This window comes from Anguilla rostrata, chromosome 14, assembly GCF_018555375.3.
Source record: "Anguilla rostrata isolate EN2019 chromosome 14, ASM1855537v3, whole genome shotgun sequence".
NCBI classification, from domain to species: Eukaryota; Metazoa; Chordata; class Actinopteri; order Anguilliformes; family Anguillidae; genus Anguilla; species Anguilla rostrata.
Window position 1 is genome coordinate 31,195,409 of NC_057946.1, and position 22,844 is coordinate 31,218,252.

The 22,844-nt window shown below is 50.3% G+C and overlaps 1 protein-coding gene across 1 annotated transcript; it reads right to left on the reverse strand.

The window, feature by feature from the left end:
- Positions 1-119: 119 nt before the first annotated feature.
- On the reverse strand, positions 120-22,284 carry ythdc2 (YTH domain containing 2). Its single transcript, XM_064308953.1, has 30 exons — positions 22,142-22,284; positions 21,094-21,259; positions 20,687-20,777; positions 20,135-20,331; positions 19,395-19,597; positions 18,639-18,805; positions 18,231-18,333; positions 17,624-17,780; positions 16,959-17,066; positions 16,666-16,814; positions 16,307-16,442; positions 15,681-15,807; positions 15,388-15,453; positions 14,736-14,914; positions 14,154-14,250; positions 13,482-13,569; positions 13,285-13,365; positions 13,114-13,196; positions 12,765-12,870; positions 11,388-11,507; positions 10,203-10,500; positions 7,662-7,867; positions 6,736-6,931; positions 6,447-6,553; positions 5,116-5,414; positions 4,488-4,656; positions 3,650-3,853; positions 3,159-3,341; positions 2,075-2,143; positions 120-1,747 (listed from the first exon to the last, which is right to left on the reverse strand). The coding sequence occupies exons 2-30, from the start codon at positions 21,251-21,253 to the stop codon at positions 1,715-1,717; spliced, it is 4,182 nt and encodes a 1,393-aa protein (XP_064165023.1). The 5' UTR covers positions 21,254-21,259; positions 22,142-22,284; the 3' UTR covers positions 120-1,714.
- Between the last annotated feature and the right edge of the window lie 560 nt (positions 22,285-22,844).

A 22,844-nucleotide genomic window follows, 5' to 3' on the forward strand; every position in this document is an offset into this window, starting at 1 on the left:
CTTACCTTTGACACAGGAAGTGAAATGCACATGGGCGTCCTCACAGGGTGCATAAGTGTCCTCGATTTACAAAACCGTCCATTACAGCACGGGAGAACCACAAAGTGAATTTACGAGAGTTAAGCGCTTGACTGTATTTTATTTAGGTAATTTAACACTAAGATTTATCCCTTCAGCAGATCATCAAAAAATGTAAAACTTACTGTTCCATGTAAACATCGAAAGAAACGTAGTAAAATGAAACGGGACGCATGAGAACGTAATCGCCCCCAACAGGATTAAAGTAGTTACACGCAGCATTTTGTATTTATGGTCGGCTTAAATGTAAATGGAAACATCCACAGAAAAAAATGAACAGTCTGCAGATTACAGAGCAGGTAAAAAAAGAGCAAGTCCATGACAGGATATCTATGGTTCTCAACTTCTGTGGTTTTATTTGCTGAAGATCTGTGGTCCCTTGCTTTGTTCCATTGTACTCCATGTTCCAAGGTTGGTGGGCTGTTCACATTTTTTCAGTCCAACGTCTTTTCCCAGGCAACCACAGTACAAAGCCCCCCCACCCCCCCACCCAGGGGAACCCAAACTTAATTTTGTAGTACATCAGGAACGACCCCCTCCTGGGACTGGAGGACCCCAGGGTGGGATGATTTCTATGGTCACTCAGCACTTATCAGCTGGTTACATACGGAACTCATTAGCTGCTCTGTCTGGGCTTAAACTGCTGGTTGATTTCAGAGATGAAAAGGGGAGCCAGCAGATTGTGTGCTGCTACGCCGTGCTCTCTTAATGATGCCAAGGGTGCCGGAGTGCCTTATCACTTCCTCACTCTGCTGAATCAGTCGGTAATGTAACGGGTAGTCTGGCGCACCAGGCAGAGCTAACGGGTCTAAACGGACCCTGTGGCTCTCCAGGACCCAGGGCTGGGGGGGGACTCCTCCTCTACATCACCAGCCATTGGAGGGAAACTTTGAGCATTTCATGCCCCGATGCAGGTCGTTCCGTTACCCTCGATACCGAAAACAGACAAGGGACCCCACACAGGGCTACCGTGCGGTGTCATCGTAGGGCCCCTGAAACCCGTTACCCAGCTGAGACAGGCCGAAGCCTCCCTCGCGTCAAACTTTTTACAACGTAGTGGCGTTCTTCACTTCTGCATTCTGTGTTTCGTAGTACATATCGTCCCAGAACGTTCCGGTAAAATTACACGTCACATTATACACATCACATCGGTTAGCAGAGGTTCAGTTTCAATGGCAAAACAATATCGTCTGCCCTGAAGGATAAATCGTGAAAACGAGTACGAACTTACAGAATTGTGAACTTCATGAACAAATTTTAAGGAAAAAAAAAACCAATTTGAAAATTCAAGTACCTTTGCACGCACACACACGCGCACACGTACACAAATAAAAACCCACACACACACCACTCCTTGAAAACATAGACAAAATCGACTCGTGTTCCCGTGCGCAAAACACCAAAATGAAACATCTGAATAGATGCACATGGTTCAGTCTGATAAAGTGCGACTGGAAATGACAACCAACAGATAATTAAGCACATTCAACTACCAAACCCCTCCCACACTCTGATTCTATGCCCAGTAAATCAACAGCTACATACTGTGTGCAGTCAGTGTAGACTATGCACTGCCCTCCAGTCGGTTCTGAGTGGGCGGATAACGCCGTGTGGTCTTTGCTTTGAAAGTGCGTCTTCATGGCCTTGATCCCGACGGAAGAGCGTCAGCCTACAGGGCAACAGAGAAGAGCGGATGTGCGCAGGGTTACTTCAGCCTCCATGGCTACGAGAGCACGTGTGCGTGTGTGTGTGTGTGTGCGTGTGTGTGTGTGTGCGTGTGTGTGTGTGTAAAGGGTTATAAAGTACAATGTTTAAAGAGTGGTGGTCCATAATGGGGCGGGGGCGGGGGGGTGGTGGTAGAATGGCACTGCAGAATGAACCCCTTTCACTAGCTGACAAACCCCCCCTCCCCACCCTCACCTCAAAAACGGAACATTTAGCAAAGTGTCTGTGGGTGTGCATGCGTGTGTGTGTGTGTGTGAGAGTCTCTCTGTACCTCCTGCTGCTTCCCAGACAGACGGTCCCAGAGCTGCAGCAGCTGGCCTCCAGCCTGGGGCTCCAACTCCTGCAAGAGCAGAGGAGCAGCTATGATTGGTCAGGAGCATTCAGGTCAGCAGCGGTCAGGGGGCATTTTGATTGGTCAGGAGCAGTTATGATTGGTGAGGAGCAGCTATGATTGGTCAGGAGAGGTCAGGAGGAGTTATGATTGGTGAGGAGCAGCTATGATTGGTCAGGAGAGGTCAGGAGGAGTTATGATTGGTGAGGAGCATCTATGATTGGTCAGGAGAGGTCAGGAGGAGTTATGATTGGTGAGGAGCATCTATGATTGGTCAGAAGAGGTCTGGAGGAGTTATGATTGGTGAGGAGCAGCTATGATTGGTCAGGAGAGGTCAGGAGGAGTTATGATTGGTGAGGAGCAGCTATGATTGGTCAGGAGAGGTCAGGAGGAGTTATGATTGGTGAGGAGCATCTATGATTGGTCAGAAGAGGTCTGGAGGAGTTATGATTGGTGAGGAGCAGCTATGATTGGTCAGGAGAGGTCAGGAGGAGTTATGATTGGTGAGGAGCATCTATGATTGGTCAGGAGCAGTTATGATTGGTGAGGAGCAGCTATGATTGGTCATGATCGGTCAGGAACAGTCTTAAATGTCTTAGTTCCTCCATAACTTGGCTGCACAAAGCAGGTTTGGCTTGTTGTCATTTGCTCTGTCTTTGAATTTTTCACCTGCCACAAATGTTAAGTAAGAATCAAATTAACAGCAGTTAGCAGCTTGAGCTGAGGGACTGCAGTTATGGTTAGACAGAAAAACACCCAGCCGTGACACAGCAGAGCCCGTCAGCCCGGCTCTCCAGATCACATCCATTTAGCACACAGTCTCACAAATCCCACCCCTCGCATCTCGAGTCTGCTGGTTCAGATTGAATTCCACAGCTTCCAGACAGGGAAGTTACCTCAACAAGCTTTTCCTAATCAGCAGGGCATTCATGCTAAACCAGGAAACTGACAGCCCAACGGCAGCCAGGCTTTTCTTTAATAAAAAGAGGAAAAGGAGCGGTGTTTGTTTCTCAGAGACGCTGACCTGTCCGTCTCTGCTGATCTGGACCTTCTTGTTGTCGTTCCAGGGGTTGCAGAGCTGGTGGGTGAACTGGAAGGGCAGGCTCTCCTTGTGGATCCAGTCCACCCTGAAGACCCCCCCCAGCCCGGTGAAGCCCCAGTCCTGGCACTGCTCCGGCCCGATGTCCGAGCACATCCTGGCGTAGCCCTGAGAGCAAGGGGGTCCCCGCGTTACACACAGACACCCGAGGCCACCCCCACACCCCCGCTCCCACCGGACACCCTGGGTCCTCCCCACCCCGACACCCTGGGTCCCCCTTCCAGACACCCTGGGCCCCCCCGCTCCCACCGGACACCCTGGGTCCTCCCCACCCCGACACACTGGGTCCCCTTCCAGACACCTGGGCCCCCGCTCCCACCGGACACCCTGGGTCCTCCCCACCCCGACACACTGGGTCCCCCCCACCCCGACACCCTGGGTTCCTCTTCCAGACACCCTGGCGGGCGGTTCCGTACCTGGAAGTGGCCGGAGCCCTTGACGGAGAAGATGAGGAAGACGCTGGCGCTCTCCTGGAAGGCGCGGTTGAGCTTGAGCTCGCTGCCGGGCGTGGTCGACCAGATGCCCTTCTGCTGCGAGATCTCGATGTTGCGCAGGCTGCTGCTCTTCATGATGAAGTAGCGCACCGGCCCGTGGTGCCGCGGCGACGGGGACTTGGAGCACTGCGCGAACACACGCACACACACACACACACACACACACACACCACACCACACACACACACACACACACACACACACACACACCACACACACACACACACACCACACACGCACACACACCCATCACGCCACGTGCACACACACACACACACACACACACACACACCATCAAGCCACACACACACACACACACACACACACACACACACACACACACACACACACACACACACACACACCCATGCACGCCCACACACACACACACCCATGCACGCCCACACACACACACCCATGCACGCCCACACACACACACCCATGCATGCCCACACACACACACCCATGCACGCCCACACACACACCCATGCACGAGCACACACACACACACACACACGCACGCCCACACACACACTGTTCGTTAGCTCATTTATTACGCTGAAAAGAGAAATACTTACAGGAGAAATGAGCCAATGAGAAGTAGAGCTGCACTAACCAACAGAAAAACAGAGGGAGGCGCTAACCAATGAAAAGCAGGAGGAGGAGCTAACAATGAAAAGCAGAGAGAGGAGCTAGGCAATGAAAAACAGAGGGAGGCGGTAGCCAATGAAATGCAGAGGGAGGAGCCAATGCTCCATACCTTCCCAGAAGAAGGCGGGGAGGGGCTGGCGCTGGTGCTGTTGCTGTCGCTGGATCTGATGGACAGCTGGTCCGAGCGGTCGTCGCCTGGTAGTTTGGGGTGCAGGGGCCCCCTCTCCCTGTTCAGTTTGGGCTGCGGGACAGCTGGGGAGGGCGAGAGCCTCAGGGACCTGGAGCCCCCGAGAAAGGGGGGTGAGGGGGGCGCAGGACAAGGCTTCAGGCAAATTCACAGCTTAAAAGATAACTAAAAACAAGACTATCTGCAGACAGAACCCTGTAATATCAGCTCTGGAAGGCTTGTGTAACTGGAGTGAGAAGCATCAGTTACACTGTGGTCAGGTACTTTCTGCGAATGTGAAGATTATAACAAAATATCCAAAGATGGGTGAGGTAGGCTTGCTGTGTCATCAGCTGCTGTGATTGACAGCTGAGCCCCCTGCTAGACAGGAGGGGAAATGCTCCTTGTATCTCCTTGCTACACTAGATTAAACATCTGACCTGACTAGCAAAGTTAAAACAAAGCACTTCTATGGGACATGGAAACCAGCAGGCCCTGTGGCTCTCCAGAGCCAGGGTCAGGGACCCCTACATTAGAGGGGCTGAACCCCGAAGGCCCCGCCCACCCTCACCTGTCCATCAGGGCGGGGTGCTCCTCGGCCAGCTCGGGGTCGGCGCAGCTCTTGCGGCAGTTGGCGGTCCTCCAGGAGGAGGGCTGGGGGGGCGGGTCCTCGGAGGACATGGGGCGGGGCCTCTGCCCGATGCCGGCGGGCTGCTGCAGCCCCGCCTCCTGCTCCTCGGCGGTCAGGACCGTCACCAGCGCCCGCATGGTGGCCTCGTCCACCTGCGACCAGGGTTTGGAGGGGGCGCGGATCCGCCGGAGGAACAGCCAGTGCCACTTCTGCCTCAGCTGGAAGACCAGGCTGGCCGTCTGCGGAACGTACACACAGTAAAAAACCCAGCACCGCTAAATCACACAGTACTGATAAAATACCCAGCACGCTAAAACACCCAGTACTGCTAAAACACCCAGCACGCTAAAAACCCAGTACCGCTAAAACACCCAGCACGCTGAAACACCAAGCACCGCTAAAACACCCAGCATGCTGAAACACCAAGCACCGCTGAAACACCAAGCACCGCTAAAACACCCAGTACTGCTAAAACACCCAGCACCGCTAAAACACCCAGCACGCTAAAACACCCAGCACTGCTAAAACACCCAGCACGCTGAAACACCCAGCACGCTAAAACACCCAGCACCGCTAAAACACCCAGTACTGCTAAAACACCCAGCACCGCTAAAACACCCAGCACGCTGAAACACCAAGCACCGCTAAAACACCCAGCACGCTGAAACACCCAGCACCACTAAAACACCCAGCACGCTGAAACACCCAGCACCACTAAAACACCCAGCACGCTGAAACACCCAGTACTGCTAAAACACCCAGCACCGCTAAAAAACCCAGCACGCTAAAACACCCAGTACTGCTAAAACACCCAGTACCGCTAAAACACCCAGTACTGCTAAAACACCCAGCACGCTAAAACACCCAGTACTGCTAAAACACCCAGCACCGCTAAAACACCCAGCACGCTAAAACACCCAGTACTGCTAAAACACCCAGCACCGCTAAAACACCCAGCACGCTAAAACACCCAGCACGCTGAAACACCAAGCACCGCTAAAACACCCAGCACGCTGAAACACCCAGCACTGCTAAAACACCCAGCATGCTAAAACACCCAGTACACTAAAACACCCCACCCAGCACGCTAAAACACATCTCTTCTCTTGGGAGAATTCAAGTGTTCTTCGTGGGATAAGTCTGCAGCTTGTGTGCTGATAACCCTTTATTTAAGCGGGAATACAGACAGGTCAGTTCACTAGCCTTAGTGAAGAGGTAAACGCTCCCTTCGTGAGACAGACGCGTGAGCTAAAGAGCGAAGCACCTCGTACCTCTCGCTCCAGTCTGAAGTGCAGCCATTCGTCGATGTTCATCTGAGAGCGCTGGGACAGGGACCGGTCCTCCGCCTCGCTGTCGCTGCTCTCGTTCAGCGGGTCAGCTGTGCAGACGCAAACCGTTTATTATTTACAGCACCACCTGCTGTCAGTGTTTATTACTGCAATGCAATGTAATGGCAAGTAATGTGATCTCATGTAATGTCATGTAATGTGACGTGAAGTAACACAATGTGATGTAATCTAATGTGCTTTATTCTAAGGTGATGCGGTGTGGGGGGGTTACCCTTCTGGATGGCAGGCTCCTGCAGGGCGGTGCTGGGCAGTTTGGCGCACCCCCCGAAAACGGCCACAGTGAAGGGGGTGACGGACGAGCAGCAGCGTATGCTGGCGATCCGGTGAGCCCTGGTCATCTCGTCGTAGATCAGCCACTCCGTGGGCAGCGACTGCACCGCGGCGGCCTGGCCGTTAGCCGGGGGGATCTGGAGTAATCCGAACGCCAAACCAGCCTGAATTAACCCGCTTACCTCCCCCTTTCTCCTTCAGCAGGTTCAGTTTTACTTGCATTCAGGCATAAGGTAACTCTTCAGGTGACACCTACTGCCAAGTTTCAAAATTCAGCGCTGGATAATGTTTGGGTTACACACGGCCCACGGTTTGGGTTAGGGTTAGGGTGATACCCAAGCCAGGTGAATACCTGAGTCAGGTGAATACCCGATCTGGGTGAATACCTGAGCCAGGTGAATACCTGATCTGGGTGAATACCTGAGCCAGGTGAATACCCGATCTGGGTGAATACCTGAGCCAGGTGAATACCCAAGCCAGGTGAATACCCGATCTGGGTGAATACCTGAGCCAGTGAATACCTGAGCCAGGTGAATACCCGACGGGGAACCAGTGAATACCTGAGCCAGGTGAATACCTCGTGAATCGCCAGGTGATACCCATTGGTGATCCCTGAGCCGTGTAAACCCGCCAGGTGAATACCCATCGAGCCAGTGATACCTGGAACCATGGTGTATGCCAGATGAATACCTGAGCCAGGTGAATACCTGAGCCAGGTGAATACCCGATCTGGGTGAATACCTGAGCCAGGTGAATACCCAAGCCAAGTGTATACCTGAGCCAGGTGTATGCCAGATGAATACCTGAGCCAGGTGTATGCCAGATGAATACCTGAGCCAGGTGATTACCTGAGCTAGGTGGGCTCACCTTCTTGTAGTGGGGCTGGCTGAGCACGGAGGTGGGGTGGAAGCGGACCTTCTTCTCCTTGGGCCCGGCGAGGCAGCCCATGTCCCGGTCCACGTGGATCAGGTTGGGGTACATGCCGGCCACCAGGGCGGCCTTCACCACCGCCCAGTTCTCCGAGTTCAGGTTCACGTCCCGGATGTCTCCCCCGCCCCTCGCTCGCACAAAACCTGCGACCAATCAGATGTCGGATTAACAACCGCCCTTCATCTCCTACAGTCGAGAGGGTACTGTGAAAAAGGACTAGCTGGATTATGTGAGTTAGTGAAAGACTGCGGAATACCAGACCTGGTCGAAGCCTTGAAATACTGACTCGCAGGATGCAGATGCCCGAGAGTAATGAACCGTTTCAACCTACAGCATCAATCCGAAAGAGATGTGGTCTGAATATGTTGAAAAATAGATGTTTCTTTTAAACTGTCAGTGACCTGCAGGGAATATTTCTGATGTCTTCATGGTTAGTCATATATTATTTGGCCCAGGTCCAGATGCGAGATGGAATAAAGGACTATTTGAAGGATGATGTAGTAGAGAAGTGAGAAGAGTTCAGGAAAAGCTGGGCTCTCTTATGGCTCAGACGGGACAGAGAGCAGAGGAAGGCCTTGCCTACAGCTCAATGTGTAGGGGTGGGGGGGGCAGGATCAGTGATGAGATGAGACAGCAAGGAGATGAGCACAGAAATGAGTCTCTGTGGCTCATGAGAAACAGGAGCAGGGACTGAGTCACTGCTCGATGAAACGAGAGCAGTACGAGTTCACTATGGCCGATGGAGACAGGAAGTGATGCTCACCAGGCAAGAGAGCAAAGGGTGCTCACCTATGTCGATGAGACGTGGCAGGGTCTCAATGTCAGATGGAGGCAGGTGCAGGTGTACTCACCAAGGTCAGAGGGAACAGGTGCAGGTGATACACAAGCTGCAGTTGTCCCAGAGCTGGGTCTCATCGAGAGACTCCATGCGCTGAGACAGAATTCCTCGAAGCCTTCAGCGGTACTGCTTTGCCACTACGGACGAATTAATCCAAGAGAAAAATTCTTGATAGAGTTGCATACTCTTAGTAACCTCAAATATGGTGCACTACAATGAGCACGAGGGGTGAACATTTGAATGTTCGTGGGACCATGATAAAAGGGACTGACTGCTGAATGGGGAATCCTGAAGTGATTTTTTCTCCAGTTTCTGAGATTTAGTGACTTCTTAAATTCAGTCGTTTGACAGTTCCACTGGTCTCCACATCACAAGAGTGTGATGTGACACGAAGAATGGCATTTTTCTAAAGTCTACGAAACAAAAGAACTTTATTTTAAATCAATATGTCACTTTCTGGAGTCATTTCAGTTCATTTTCATATCGTTACACCAAAATTGAAATGATATGAAAAAATCGCAGTTTTCATGTAGTGCTGGTACTTCTGTCCTTGAGCCAGAGGTCTCAGGTTGTATGCACCATAGAAATAGTACCAATCAAAATTTTTAAAATAATAACAATGACTAATTTGGTTAAAAAACCCATGTACAACCTCTGGAGGCATTATATATCTGTACAAGCTGCTCTGAAGTTACATGAAGTGTATTTTCCTCACACCTGTGAATAACCCAGCACCAGCCAGTGTAAACCCAACAGTTTGTCAGAAACATGTATCTAAATGCATATAAAATATCCTTCAACTTTCATAACTCCAGGAGGTGGACTATCCCTTTAATTCATGAAATCAATTGCCAGCTATGCTTTGAAACATAATTTTGAATGCTACAACACAAAGAATTAATCAGACTGATATATGCAAAGGGGGAAAATTATCAGACGACAGCTCATTTCACAACAAAAAAAAGTTGTGAGCAACAAAAGATCACACCAATAAAACAGATTAATGTAAAATATAATATACATCACAAAACGGCAATGCAATACGATGAATACCAAGTTAGTATTCTAGTTTAGGTTTTAGGTCAAAGGCATACATGGCGCTTTAATTAGTGTTTATTGAGCGTTCTGAATGATTTTGCATGTTCCAGATCAATAACAAACAAACATTCACACAGACATCAGGGAAAATGCTAATCACTGACTCTTCCTTCTTATTATCTTCAGAGAGGCTAATTAGATTTTAATTGAGGCAATTGAGTGACCTGTCGCTATGATTAGATGGGAATTACACTGCATAGGACAAAGCTTAATCAACACACACACGCGCGCACGCACGCACGCACGCGCACACTCGCACACACACACATCCGAACATACACACCTATGGAGGATTAAATCACCATTGTTTTCCGAAACAGAATAATCACAGATAAATTTTGTAACGATTTTTTGATGTGAAATGCGTTTCTATAAAGCATATTTTTAAATGTGTGTTCTGTGGGGGGGGAGCAGCAGCTCTGGGGGAGGAGCAGCAGCTCTGTAGGGGGTGGAGCAGCAGCTCTGTGGGGGGGAGAGCAGCTCTGTGGGGGGTGGGGGGGGGGTGGAGCAGCAGCTCTGTGGGGGGAGGGAGCAGCAGCTCTATGAGGGGGAGTAGCAGCTGGGTACCTGGAAGGCGCGCAGCAGGGCCATGTGGTCGCTGAAGGTGCCGGCGGTGAAGCGCTTCCTGCAGAGCAGGGAGGCCCTCCTGTGCGCGGCCTGCGCGGGCAGGACGAAGGGGTCGCGGTGCGCCAGCGTGCAGGCGATGGTCAGGATGGGGTCCAGGCACTTGAGCACCACCGCGCACAGCACCATCTTCCCCAGGTGCGGCTCCACCGGCAGGTCCGCCAGGTGGTAGCCCAGCTCCGTCAGGTCCTCCCAGGGGTCCATGGCGTCGATGGTCTGGGGGGACACGGGCGCGAATACAAACTCAGGGTTCAGCCAATCGGGCGCTCCGATCTGCCTGCAGCTCTGCTGCAGGGGCTGCAGAGGGAAGGGGTGGCAGTGCCCGGCTGCCTGCTGCGCAGAGGATGCCCACGCTAACGCCCACGCTAACGCTCGCCCTCCCGACCTGGCGGAGGCTTCTGTGATGGGACAGGACTACACCCACCGCCTGGCCTTCCAAAAGCCAGATTCAGGAGCAAAAAGGTGTTTTTAGTGCATTCTGCCATTAATACCTCACCATGTTCACATTTCATGTTCACAGCTGCTTTCTAGTGTGACCTAATTTTACGTCTTCCATGTTCAGTGTTGGTTATGCAACAGTATCTGACCCACGATGCAAAGCCACTGCCCTCCAATCCAGGGTCCAAGTATTCCAGCCTCCAGAGCGTTTAGCTCAATTCTATTGCAATTCTCAGTTATTGCACTCGTGCCCACTCAACTATTGCTTGTATTATTTGCATAGACTGCTTTGTAGCTGTTTTTGTTTGTGTTGATCAGATTAACCTACAGGGTCCAAGTTAAACTACGCGGTTGTTCCCTGCACTTGGAACTGTACTTCCCTCTAGGGTTTTCAACGGACCTGTCCCTGGTTACGGTTATACACTTTGTTGTACGTCGTCGCGTCTGCCAAATGCCTGTAATGTAATGTGATGTAATTCTCTTCATTCAAAAAGGGCAATTCTGAAATTCAGTCCACAAACTGAAGTGGCCATAATGTTCAATGAGGGTTTAAAAAAAAAAAAAAAATCATTCACATTTTATTTTCTGAACTGAACTCCGTCAGCAGCTGCCTGTGAGGAGGAGGTGCGGGAGGAGGCGCAGGAGTGAGAGGAGGAGGCGCTTACCTTGAGCATCTGCACGGCGTTTTTGACGATGAGCGTGGGCGGAGGCTCGGGTGCTCTGGAGAGGAAATCTGCGATGGGACAGGTGATGGGGGCCAGCAGCTTGGTGTGGAGACACAGTTCCTTTTGGGGAGGAGGGGGGGGGGGAGAAGGGGGGAGTTAACCATGACATCACTGTGTTACACTCACTCCTAGCCAAGATCAGCTGGACATGCGGTGCTCTGGGCCTGCTGTTTTACCAGGCATTTCTGCCATCTAGTGGTAAAACGAGGTACTGCCGTTACTTTGTGGGAGCCACTGGGCAGGTTAAGCCAGTCAGTGAGCATACGTTCATTTGTGTGTGTGTGTGTGTGTGTGTGTGTGAAAGCTGTGTGTGTGTGCGTGCGTACATGCGTGCATGTATGCATGTGGGTGTGAGTGTGTTTATCTATGTCTGTACCTGTAGAGGCATACGCAGTAGCTGAGGGACTTGGTACTCCAGCATGTTGTGTGTGTGTGTGTAGGTGTGTGTGAGTGTGTTTATCTATGTCTGTACCTGTAGAGGCATACGCAGTAGCTGAGGGACTTGGTACTCCACATGTTTGTGTGTGTGTGTAGGTGTGTGTGAGTGTGTTTATCTATGTCTGTACCTGTAGAGGCATACGCAGTAGCTGAGGGACTTGGTACTCCAGCATGTTGTGTGTGTGTGTGTAGGTGTGTGTGAGTGTGTTTATCTATGTCTGTACCTGTAGAGGCATACGCAGTAGCTGAGGGACTTGGTACTCCAGCATGTTGTGTGTGTGTGTGTAGGTGTGTGTGAGTGTGTTTATCTATGTCTGTACCTGTAGAGGCATACGCAGTAGCTGAGGGACTGGTACTCCAGCATGTTGTGTGTGTGTGTGTAGGTGTGTGTGAGTGTGTTTATCTATGTCTGTACCTGTAGAGGCATACGCAGTAGCTGAGGGACTTGGTACTCCAGCATGTTGTGTGTGTGTGTGTAGGTGTGTGTGAGTGTGTTTATCTATGTCTGTACCTGTAGAGGCATACGCAGTAGCTGAGGGACTTGGTACTCCAGCATGTTGTGTGTGTGTGTGTAGGTGTGTGTGAGTGTGTTTATCTATGTGTGTACCTGTAGAGGCATACGCAGTAGCTGAGGGACTTGGTACTCCAGCATGTTGTGTGTGTGTGTGTAGGTGTGTGTGTGTGTGTTTATCTATGTCTGTACCTGTAGAGGCATACGCAGTAGCTGAGGGACTTGGTACTCCAGCATGTTGTGTGTGTGAGTGTGTTTATCTATGTCTGTACCTGTAGAGGCATACGCAGTAGCTGAGGGACTTGGTACTCCAGCATGTTGTGTGTGTGTGTGTAGGTGTGTGTGAGTGTGTTTATCTATGTCTGTACCTGTAGAGGCATACGCAGTAGCTGAGGGACTTGGTACTCCAGCATGTTGTTGAACCTCAGCCGGCTGAAGAGGTGGAAACAAATCCCAGGCCTGCAGCGCCCAGCCCTGGAACACAGCGGCCAATCACATCACCCGATCTGACCGTGTGACCTCTACTTTCCAATCAGTTACAGCATCATAAAACACCAAGCACCTATACACATTTAAGAGTGACACTGCCGTGATGACGTCTTTCCACAATGTTGTGATCCAGGCAGCACATCCTCTTTGGATTACAGTTTTGTTTCCCATAGCAACCGCGGGAAAACGGTAGAACGCATGTAAAAGGTCCAGTGAAGTGGTTATTACCTTCCCTTCCTCTGGAGGGCGCTGGCCTTTGATATCCACACCATCTTCAGCATGGTCACATGGTTCAGCGCGTCGAAGGACTTCTGCGCAGAGAAACACACGGGGAAGAACGATCACTCCCCCTTCACTTGCGCGAGCGAACTGAGGCACGTGTAAGTTTCGGTAAACTACCTCCTTGACTTTGCCGGAGTCGATGACGAAGACAACGTCGTTCACGGTGATGCTCGTCTCCGCGATATTGGTGGAGAGTATCTGAGGTGGAGAGAGGAAGAGGAGGAAAAAAAGAAGAGAGCGAGAGAGCAGGTTTCAGTGCCGGCCGGGTTGTGGCGTTTTCCGGAAACATCGCTCTTCCGAACGCTGAGACTCACTATTTTGCGAAGGCCGGCGGGAGAGGCCTTCAGCACCTTCTTCTGGTCGGACGTCTGCATGTTGGAGTGAAGCGTGAAGACCTGGTACCTGAAAAAACGAGCAGCGGCGCAACTCACTTCCGCGCTCACGTTTTAGCCGCCACCACCTGCGCATGCGTCCCACAAAACGTCCCTCAAAGGTCGTGCGTGAGTGAGTGAGTGAGTGACCACAATTTGCCATGCATAGCCCACGGCGGCAGTTCCTGCGCACGGTGGGAAAAACAGCTTTTACTCTGCTAGCCTTTACATTACATTAACGTAGCAGACGCTCGTATCCGTGCGGAGAGCATGAGGGTTACACTGCAGCAACATCGCTGCGTCTTCTTCGCTGCAAGCAGCACGTAGCAGAAGTAACAGACAGGTTATTGTAACGCATAAAGAAGTACAGAAATTCAGGACATGGCGACCAAACACTTGGCACATGGACAGGACCAGTCTAATTTCAACTCGGCCAATTCAGGGAACCAACTGAAATTTAATTCTCAGATTTAAAAAAAAAAAAAAGGCACACAATTTTCCAGGGGCCTCTCAATCAGATTATTTCCTTGAACTGACTAACTTGAGATGACGTAAATACCCGGGCTGTGGGGCATGTGGTTCCCCCCAGTTGGGCGCCCTGATCGGTGTTCTTACCTGTGAGAGTGATCTGCGAAGCGTTTGTCGTCGTACAGAATGCGGTCTCTGAGCCCCACTATCTCATCGTATCCCGGCAAGAAGATCAAAACTGCGCCTGAATTGGAGCAAAAGAAAAATTTTGAGCAATTAAACAAAACCACGGCATCAGCAGACACCGTCAGCCATTTTGGCTCTTTTGCTATACAGCACGTACATAAAAAGTGAGATGGACCCTATACGATCGCATCACCGCAGTTTCCAAAACTTCAAACTATGGACTGTAAGGGTACAGCCTAACAGTGACTTCATTTATTTTGCTAAGACCTTCAGTTTTATTATAAGTACCCTCACCTACAGGCAGCTGAAAAATGTATGCACATGTATATCTAACAGTGTTTTCCCTGATTAAATGATTCCTTTTCCCTGAAACCTCAGTAATCGCCCTTATTAACCTCACACTAACACCAGGTGTTAAAAAGCAGGAAAGCTATTGTGCTGCACTATGAAGTGACTGTACAGTGACTTTAACCTAGCTGGCGCTGGCACAGCGGGTGGGTAAGCAGGGAGTGCTCCCCCTAGAGGAAGCGGGCGGCAGCGCACCTTCGTCGGAGCTCTGGCAGATGTTGGCGAGGAGGTGCATGATGAGGTCCAGGTCCACCTTCTCGTCGTCGAAGCTGTGGTGGTAGACCTTGAGCAGCTCCTGGTCCTCCGAGCTCAGGCTGGCCGAGGACGCCTGCACCAGCGACGACTCGTCCAGTTTCCCCGCCTCCAGGGAGGAGCTGGAAGCACAGGGGGGCGGGGCCAGGGGAGGGGGGGGTCTTTCATCATGGGCTCGTTCAAACGCACCGGTGCCCTGCGTGTTCGCTCACTGCAGCGCGCTGCACGTCCACACACAGCCCAGCTGGGCGGGGCCTACAGCCTCACACCAGCGCCTCAGACCGCTGGCCTGCCTGCTCCTCCTCCGCCGCTGGTCTAGAAGGTTCCAGTGACACACGGGCCCTAGCGAGCCCCACCCGACATTAACACTAATGCGCAATGGCAGCTATCAGATGTCAATCATTAGACCCGAGCGCCAGTTCCTCCCGCCCAGCTCAGAAAACCGCGTTCCCGCTCGGAAGACGCTCGGATTTGCAGCGCGGAGCACAGCTCCGCTGGTCTGCGTGTGCGTGCGTGCGTGTGCGTGCGTAGCGTAGCGTGTGCGTGCGTGGCGTGCGTGCGTGTACATGCGTGGCGTGCGGTCTGTCGCTCTTACATGTAGGACTCCAGCAGGTCCACCGCCTCGGCCTGGTTGAAGTGCTTGGCCCAGTCCAGCGCCGTCCTGCCGCACAGACACAAGCAGTCAGAGACAGACAGGCGGACACGCGCGCTGGCTGGTCAAACGCTACTCGTTAGATTTAAGGAAGGATCAGCCTCATTTGGGAGAACAGGTGATGGACGAACCCATCCTGGGCTGAAAAGCAGCAGAACGGGTCGTTCTGTCCCACGGCCTCTCCCTGATGAATGAGCGTTTAAAAAACGTTCGGGGAGGTCGGGGGAGCCGCTCACCAGCCGTTGGAGGCCTTCATGTTGACGCTGGCGCCCATGCTGAGGAGCTGCTCCATGGGCCCCAGGAAGCCCCGCCCCGCCGCCACCATCAGTGGGGTGGCGCTGGTCTCGCTGTGCCTGTAGTCCACTGTGGGGGGGTCAGAGGAGCCAGCAGAATCAGAGAGGGGGGGATGAGGGGGGCAGAGGGGAGAGCAGAATCAGAGGGGGGATGGGGGGGGTCAGAGGGGAGAGCAGAATCAGAGAGGGGGTGGGGGTCAGAGGGAGAGAGAATCGGGGGAGGAGCAAATCAAGGGGTCAGAGGAGAGAGCAGAATCGGGGGGGGGATGGGGGGGTCAGAGGGGAGAGCAGAATCAGAGAGGGGGGGATGGGGGGGGTCAGAGGGGAGAGTAGAATCGGAGGGGGGGACAAGTGAGCACAATCAAAGGGGGATTTTGTTCGATGTTAACGACAGAACTTTAGAACATCTGCTGTTGTCTCAGAGACTGATAGCCATCACAGTTAATGAGTGGTCGTATTGATGTGGACAGTGCAGCATTTGCTCAGCCACTTGTCTGCCCTGGCGGGTTTCAAAAATATTTTTTAAACAAATTTAGCGCTGCGTGAGAGCCCTGGTAAAAGCGCCTTACCACTGACGTTCTCGCTGAGGATGAGGTTGAAGAGCTGCACGAAGGCGTCGGCGTCCTGACTGAGAAACACGTCAGAGATGCAGGCGTCCATTTCCTTCAGCAGCCAGGGGTCCAGTGAGGCCACGTCTTTCTCACTCTGCAGAGACACAGAGATTAGCAAGTACAACACTTCAGTGATTCACAGGGATTCAGAGTAAAACACTCCAGTGAAACACCGTGGCATAATTATCTGGTGAATCAGAAAAAAATCTTCATCTTCAAAGCATCAGAATATTTATTTTAACCCCTGTTTAAGACAGCCCTCCAGTACACAGCTAAGTTTTGCGGGAAGCGCTGGAGACCCCGGGTTGCCCGGTTACCAGCTGGCCGAAAACGCTGTCGGCGCCGTCGTCCAGCAGGTCGTTCTCCTCGAGCGCTCGGACGCCCGTCCTCTCCCGCCGCGGCTCCTGCCGGGAGCCGCCGTCTCGCACCCGACACCACTCCGTCAGCGACGTCTGCTGCTTCTCCTCTGGACCGCGGCCGGAGACAACACCGCGACAGTTAGCGAAGGCCTCCCCACCAAACCAAGCCTTCCATCACATTATTTACCATCACTGGCCTGGCAGTGGGAATATAAAGGCGGGAAACGCGCAAGGCCGATGCCGTCAATCACCTTTTTGCATCTCCTTCCTGTATTTAATCATGTCCTTGTTGGTGTAGCCGGTTGTCCGTAAAATGTCTTCCAGAAAAACTTCCTTTACTTCAAATGGCCTTCCTTTAACTGAAAAGTGAAGTAAAAAAAACACTAGCAATGAGTGGCTTATTCAAACATCTGTAGCCTGGTTATTAAAGCAGCTGTCTGTGATTAGCCAAATCCATATAGCATATCTGAATAATAAATTATAGAATTGATCAAACTTAACTTTAACGGCCAAATTAGTTATTTTCAGAATACAAAACAAGTTTTTTTAATGCGAGTATAAAGCAAACGAAAGAAATTAGCTTGATTCTCCTGGGAAAAGCAACTGAAAATGCGAACTGGAATTTAGTTCAAGAATTGCCAACTGTTTGACTGAGATTTCTTTCAACAAATGAACGGAATTGAAATTAATCACTTGAATTTACAGAATTGGAACTGACCCCCCCCCCCCACCTCACCTTTCTAATTCTGAAGGCCAAATTCATTACAGTCAAGATTTAAAATAATGTTTAAAAGAAGGATTCTTTCAGGATGAAAAACACGTTATGAAGTTCCCAAGCAACTTTCAAGCTGGACTAACTGCGCTCCATTCTGCGTGGCGAAGGGGGCGGAGCTTAAGCTGCGTAAACAGCACTCACTGTGGATGACGGGGCAGGAGCCGAAGTAGCGGACGAAGAGTTCGACGTCGAGGGCAGCGCTGGACAGGATCACCTTCAGCGACGGCATCTTCTGCAGCAGGTCCCTCATCTTCGTCAGGAGGAAGTCGCACAAGCCGTCCCTCTCGTGGACCTCGTCCTGAAGGGAACCGAGAACACGCGTGACGTCACAATCACGACCCATAATGCATAGCGCCTCTGAGAGCAGCAGCACTGCTTCTGCCTGAGGTTCCCGTGCTCACCTCATCACGTGCAAAGCAAATCTGAAAAAATGTCAATCTGTCACTTTTAAATATAATAACTGAAGAGTATATAGTGATTCCTTGAGTGTGAGTTTCAACTTTTCCATCATATGTTCTCTAGACACAGCACCCAGAGACATTTTGTTTCAGTTTGTTTTTCATGTTAAGGTATGAGCTCATGAAATACAAGCTTATGAAACTGTCTAATATCCTCCTAACGTCCTCATTATGACTGAATCTACATCAAGGTTCCTGCTCTCAAACGCGTTTTGGAGACAGTGCCCTGCAGCATAGCAGACTCCGCCCGTGTGACTCCGCCCACAGGAAGTGCTGGCCCAGCTGCTCACCACGATGACGTGTGTGACGGTGGACAGCGTGGCGTCCCCCGCCATCAGCGTCCGCAGCAGGACCCCGCAGGTGCAGAACGTCAGCAGCGTTTTGGGGGAAACTCTGAGGGGCAAACCGGTAAAAACCACATTTTAATTAAAAAAAACCCAAGGCCCCGAATCCTAACACATTTAATAAACGACTAAAGCGGAGAAAAGCCGCGGGGAAAAGCAGCAGAGAAACTCGGCAGCAGGGAAAGCAGTGGGGAAAAGCAGCGGGGAACTCGGCAGCAGGGAAAAGCAGCGGGGAAAAGCAGCGGGGAACTCGGCAGCAGGGAAAAGCAGCGGGGAAAAGCAGCGGGGAACTCGGCAGCGGGGAAAAGCAGTGGGGATCTCGGCAGCAGGGAACTCGGTGGCGGAAGGGCGTGCCTGCTCTCCAGCCGGATCTGGTAGCCGATGGTCTGGCCCACATTCTCCCCGCGCTCAGCAGCCACGCGCTCTGCCACGGCGATGGCGGCCAGCCTGCGCGGCTGCGTGCAGAAGATCCGGCAGGGGCTCCCGGTCCGGCTGCAGTCGTCCAGGAGAAACTGGGGAATCTGGGGAGAGAGGGGGAAAACCGTCACCCTACAAACTCACCCCCAAAAAAATACACACTTTTCACAGCCTGTGACTGCGTAACACTGGTGTTCTGTGTCATCCAAACCAGTAAATCACCATGGAAACCAATAAAATCACCATGGAAACCAGTAAAATCACTATGGAAGCTAATAAAAATTACTTATCCCATATGACCTATTTCCACAAATATCTCAAGAGATGTCGAACATCGCAAAACAATTGTGTTAAGAAATAAATAAAAAGCAGCACAAATTAATGTTTTATGCAATTTGGACTCTCTGGAGCTGGGAGCTAGTGTAAGTGACAATACTAGTGCATAAAATAACCGATTATAGCAATTTGTAAAGAACAAAAGTAGTGCAAAAAATGGTTCTTGAGGCACAAACCAGAACAAAGAGACAATAGCCAAGCAATCCAGACACTGTGGGAGTACTCGGTGGCATCATGCAATCCAAAAAAATTCGTTTTAATATCCCACAAAAAGAGCGAGCCACAGACGGCGGCTCTCGGCCGAACGGTGGGCCGGTCTGTGCCGTAAGTCCGCCGCGGAGAGGACAGCGGTCTCACCTGCGTGGTCTTCCCGGAGCCCGTCTCCCCCACCACCAGCACCACGCGGTTCTCCTGGATGATGCGCACGATCTCGTCCTGCCGCTCGTAGACGGGCAGAGAGCGGCGGAAGGCGTCCAGCTCGGACGGGCCCCTGCGCTGGGGCACCTGCGGAATGCCGTTGTTCAGCCTCCCGCTCGTCCGGTTCTTATCCTGGCAGCTGTCTGGGGGGGGGGGGAGCAGAGCGCCGAAACGCAGGGAGGTTACCCTGGAAACGCACCCTTTTAAAAACGCTCTTCTCTGCTCTATTCCACTGCTACAGTTTGGTGGGAGACTGTTTCTGTGTTAGAGCGAGTTTTAAGCACCTCTCTGCAGCCTGTGGGCCAAACAGGTGGAGATTTTTCACAGCACTTCCTTGTGTCATTGAGGTTTATTTTCAATTCAGTCCTGTTTAAAATCTGCTGGCTGTTCTTTGCAGAATTCAGCACCGCATGCAGAACTTATTTCAGCCAGTAGAGGGTACCCTTCACTCATTATATCTGACTGGATTCCTGTTAATGTGGAATCAGAGGTTACTCAGCTACCCAGCCTGAATTTAGGAAATCGATACACTGTCTGCCAGCAGTCATGCCACCATGATGGCTTCTCTTACCGGACTGCTGAAGATAAGCAAAGCTTAAGCGTGAGAGGCTATGCAAACTCCCGACGTCGTAACTTGTGGGAAGACCACATGATGCCCGTCCGCCCGTACCCAAACTCACCCGACTCCAGGGCCAGGGACAGGCCCCGCTCGGTGCGGGGCATCAGGTCCGTGCGCTCCTTGTTGGTGATGGGGAACCTCTGCAGCAGGCTGCGGACCACGTGCTTGGCATTGTGGGAAAGGTTAAAGGTCATCACGGACTGGGCTGTCTCTGTGCCGTCCTTCTTCCATATGGTGAGGAATCGCCTCGTTCCTTTCCTGCCCGGGAAACCCACGCACGGCGTAAATCCGGTAAAACTACTGTGTGAAACTACTCAGTGTGCAAATCCAGATTTAACCAGGCAGTGTGTAAATCCAGTTTTAGCCACACAGTGTGTAAATCCAGTTTTATCAGAGTTGTGGTCAATTCCATTTCAATTCAGTGAATGCACTGAAATTTAATGCATTTTCTTTCAAATTAACACATTGAATTTCAATTAATTTCCTGTATTAAAATGCAACTGACCACAGCCCTAAGACTTATTGGCTCTTTAATTGGTTAACTGTAAAGTAAAGGAAATGTAACACATTGTATTGTGGTTAAGGTACAGTGTGGTTAATAGTGCTCACTCACCCTCGACTCTTGGAGATGTAGCCTAAGGACTGGGCCATCCGATGAATGAAGGCCCTTTCTGTGCTCGTCAAGGAAGAAGGAAACTCCAGTTCTGTAAAAAATAAAATAACTTTCAATTTTAAAAAAATGAATGCACTTTTTTTATACACTCAAAAGATTATGATTTGCTCATGCACAATTGCACATCCCTTGTCTTAACCACAAAGGTTTATTTTCTGAGATTTAGTCCAGATGGTTCACCCCCATAAACATTAATAAAATCTGGACTGGGAACCAATTCATTACTATGCACGTACGATACACAGTGCGGGAATATAATATCAATTAATAGGGGTCTAATCAAATAGAACAAGAAAAGTTAGAGCTGCAATTTTCACATAAAAATTTCCATGAAAATGGTGCGCTACCTTTTTCTTCGCTGTACTGGAATCTCTCGAAGGAAATGTTGACCGCAATCTTCACCTCTTCGTCAATGCGAATGTCTTTGAGTCCTTTGCCCCGAGAGGGGCCGGTCTGCTTGGGCTGCGACATGGTTGGCCGAGGGGACGCGCTGCTGGGACGCGACATGCTATTCTGCAAGCGAAATAAACCCGTTTGATGAAATCAAGTAACAGATTTTTGTAAATCTCTACTCACCTCATTTACATAACTACAATATAATACATCTAGGGCTATGTCAACCTCGTCATAATTATCTAGCGAACACGTCAACCTGGATAAATACTAGCTGGCTTAGGCAGCTACCTAAACTACAGGTGATAGCTACCCGACGAATTATAATGAAAATGTGACACCGTAACTAGTATGATAGTCCATAGCTATACATTCAACGTCAACTGGCAAGCTATGGGTTTCAATGTCCTGGTACTATCATCATTGTTTTGTGAAAGCAATAGGCACGAATATAACTGCCAATCTGTCACTAACTCGAGTTAACGTCCTTACTCCAGTGCCTAACGTTAAGTACCGCTGCGTAAAGGAACAGTAATGTGAAATTGCAGTAAACTTACAAACTACGCACATCACATTTCTATAACCTCTCGTGTTAATTTACGTAGTCCACAATTATCACAGTGTAGCACTGGACTAACACTTGGAAATGTATATGCACTTTCGTTAAGACAGCTGGTGAGTTAGCTCGTGTAAGCTACTGCGAAACAACTAACGTTTGTACAGCGTTAGGGCATCTAGTTAACTAGAGTTTAGTCAGCATTTTATTACACAATTAGCTAGCTAGCTACACAGTGACAGACGTGTTAGCAAGTTAGATTCAGAAAACTGCATACAGTCACTAGCCAATGCTAGCTAATGTTAGCGAGTAACCTAACAAGCTAGCAGCCGCTCACAAGGCCTTAAAATGTCACATAAAGACAAACACTTTATTAACAAAGTGGCATATGTACGGCGATAATCTGGAATGGAAAAAAATCATATATTTTTCAGAAGACCGGTAACCTTTTTGTGTCCTGACCAGGCGATACTCCGTTCAGTGTTTTCTCTCGGTTTCTCGGTTTAAAAAGCAGGAACTCGAAACTGACGTCATGTGCTATTCTCCCGCCTCTCTGTCACAAATAGCCAATCACAGACACGTGTATAAACTTTCACTTAACTGGGGACAGTACAGCTTTTCATCAAAGTATCTCTGACTTAAACCAGTTTAGCTATAGAGCGAGCGCTTAACCCTTTTTCCTATGTCTATGTTTTCCTGGGTCTATGTTTTTTCTGCCCCATCCTAAAATGTGCAGCGAGAAATTTAATGTTTAGGCACTGCTATAATTTATGTGCACCGCATGCATTTGTTTAGCAGTCTCACATTCCTGGGTAACGAGCACATCCTTAATTTGCTGCAAAAAAAAGACAATATTTTTATTACAATGTGAAATAACCAAAAACCAAAAGCAGAGGGTCCTCACATGCCCACAAGAATTTTTGAAAAATATTTGTACTAAGATTTAAATTTAAATGTTTTAATGTTCCCATAAGAACAAGCACACATTCGCCATTTGCAGCTATAATGCCATGAAAAAATATTTTCCCCGCTTTGTCCAATATTACATTTTGTCTGAAAGATCTGAAACAATTCAGTGTGGCAAATATGCAGTAACCTAAATCAGGAAGGGGGCAAATTTTACTTTTACAAATACTTCAGGGCACTGTA

Bases quoted from the DNA above. Each gene is read 5' to 3' on its own strand.
- ythdc2 (XM_064308953.1), bottom strand. From the start codon at position 21,253: ATGTCGCGTCCCAGCAGCGCGTCCCCTCGGCCAACCATGTCGCAGCCC. The intron at 14,251-14,735 runs GTGCGCTGCCGC...GCTCCAATTCAG, and splicing joins CTGCCAGAGCTCCGACGAAG to GCGCAGTTTTGATCTTCTTG. The intron at 3,342-3,649 runs GTACGGAACCGC...CCTTGCTCTCAG, and splicing joins AGGGCTCCGGCCACTTCCAG to GGCTACGCCAGGATGTGCTC.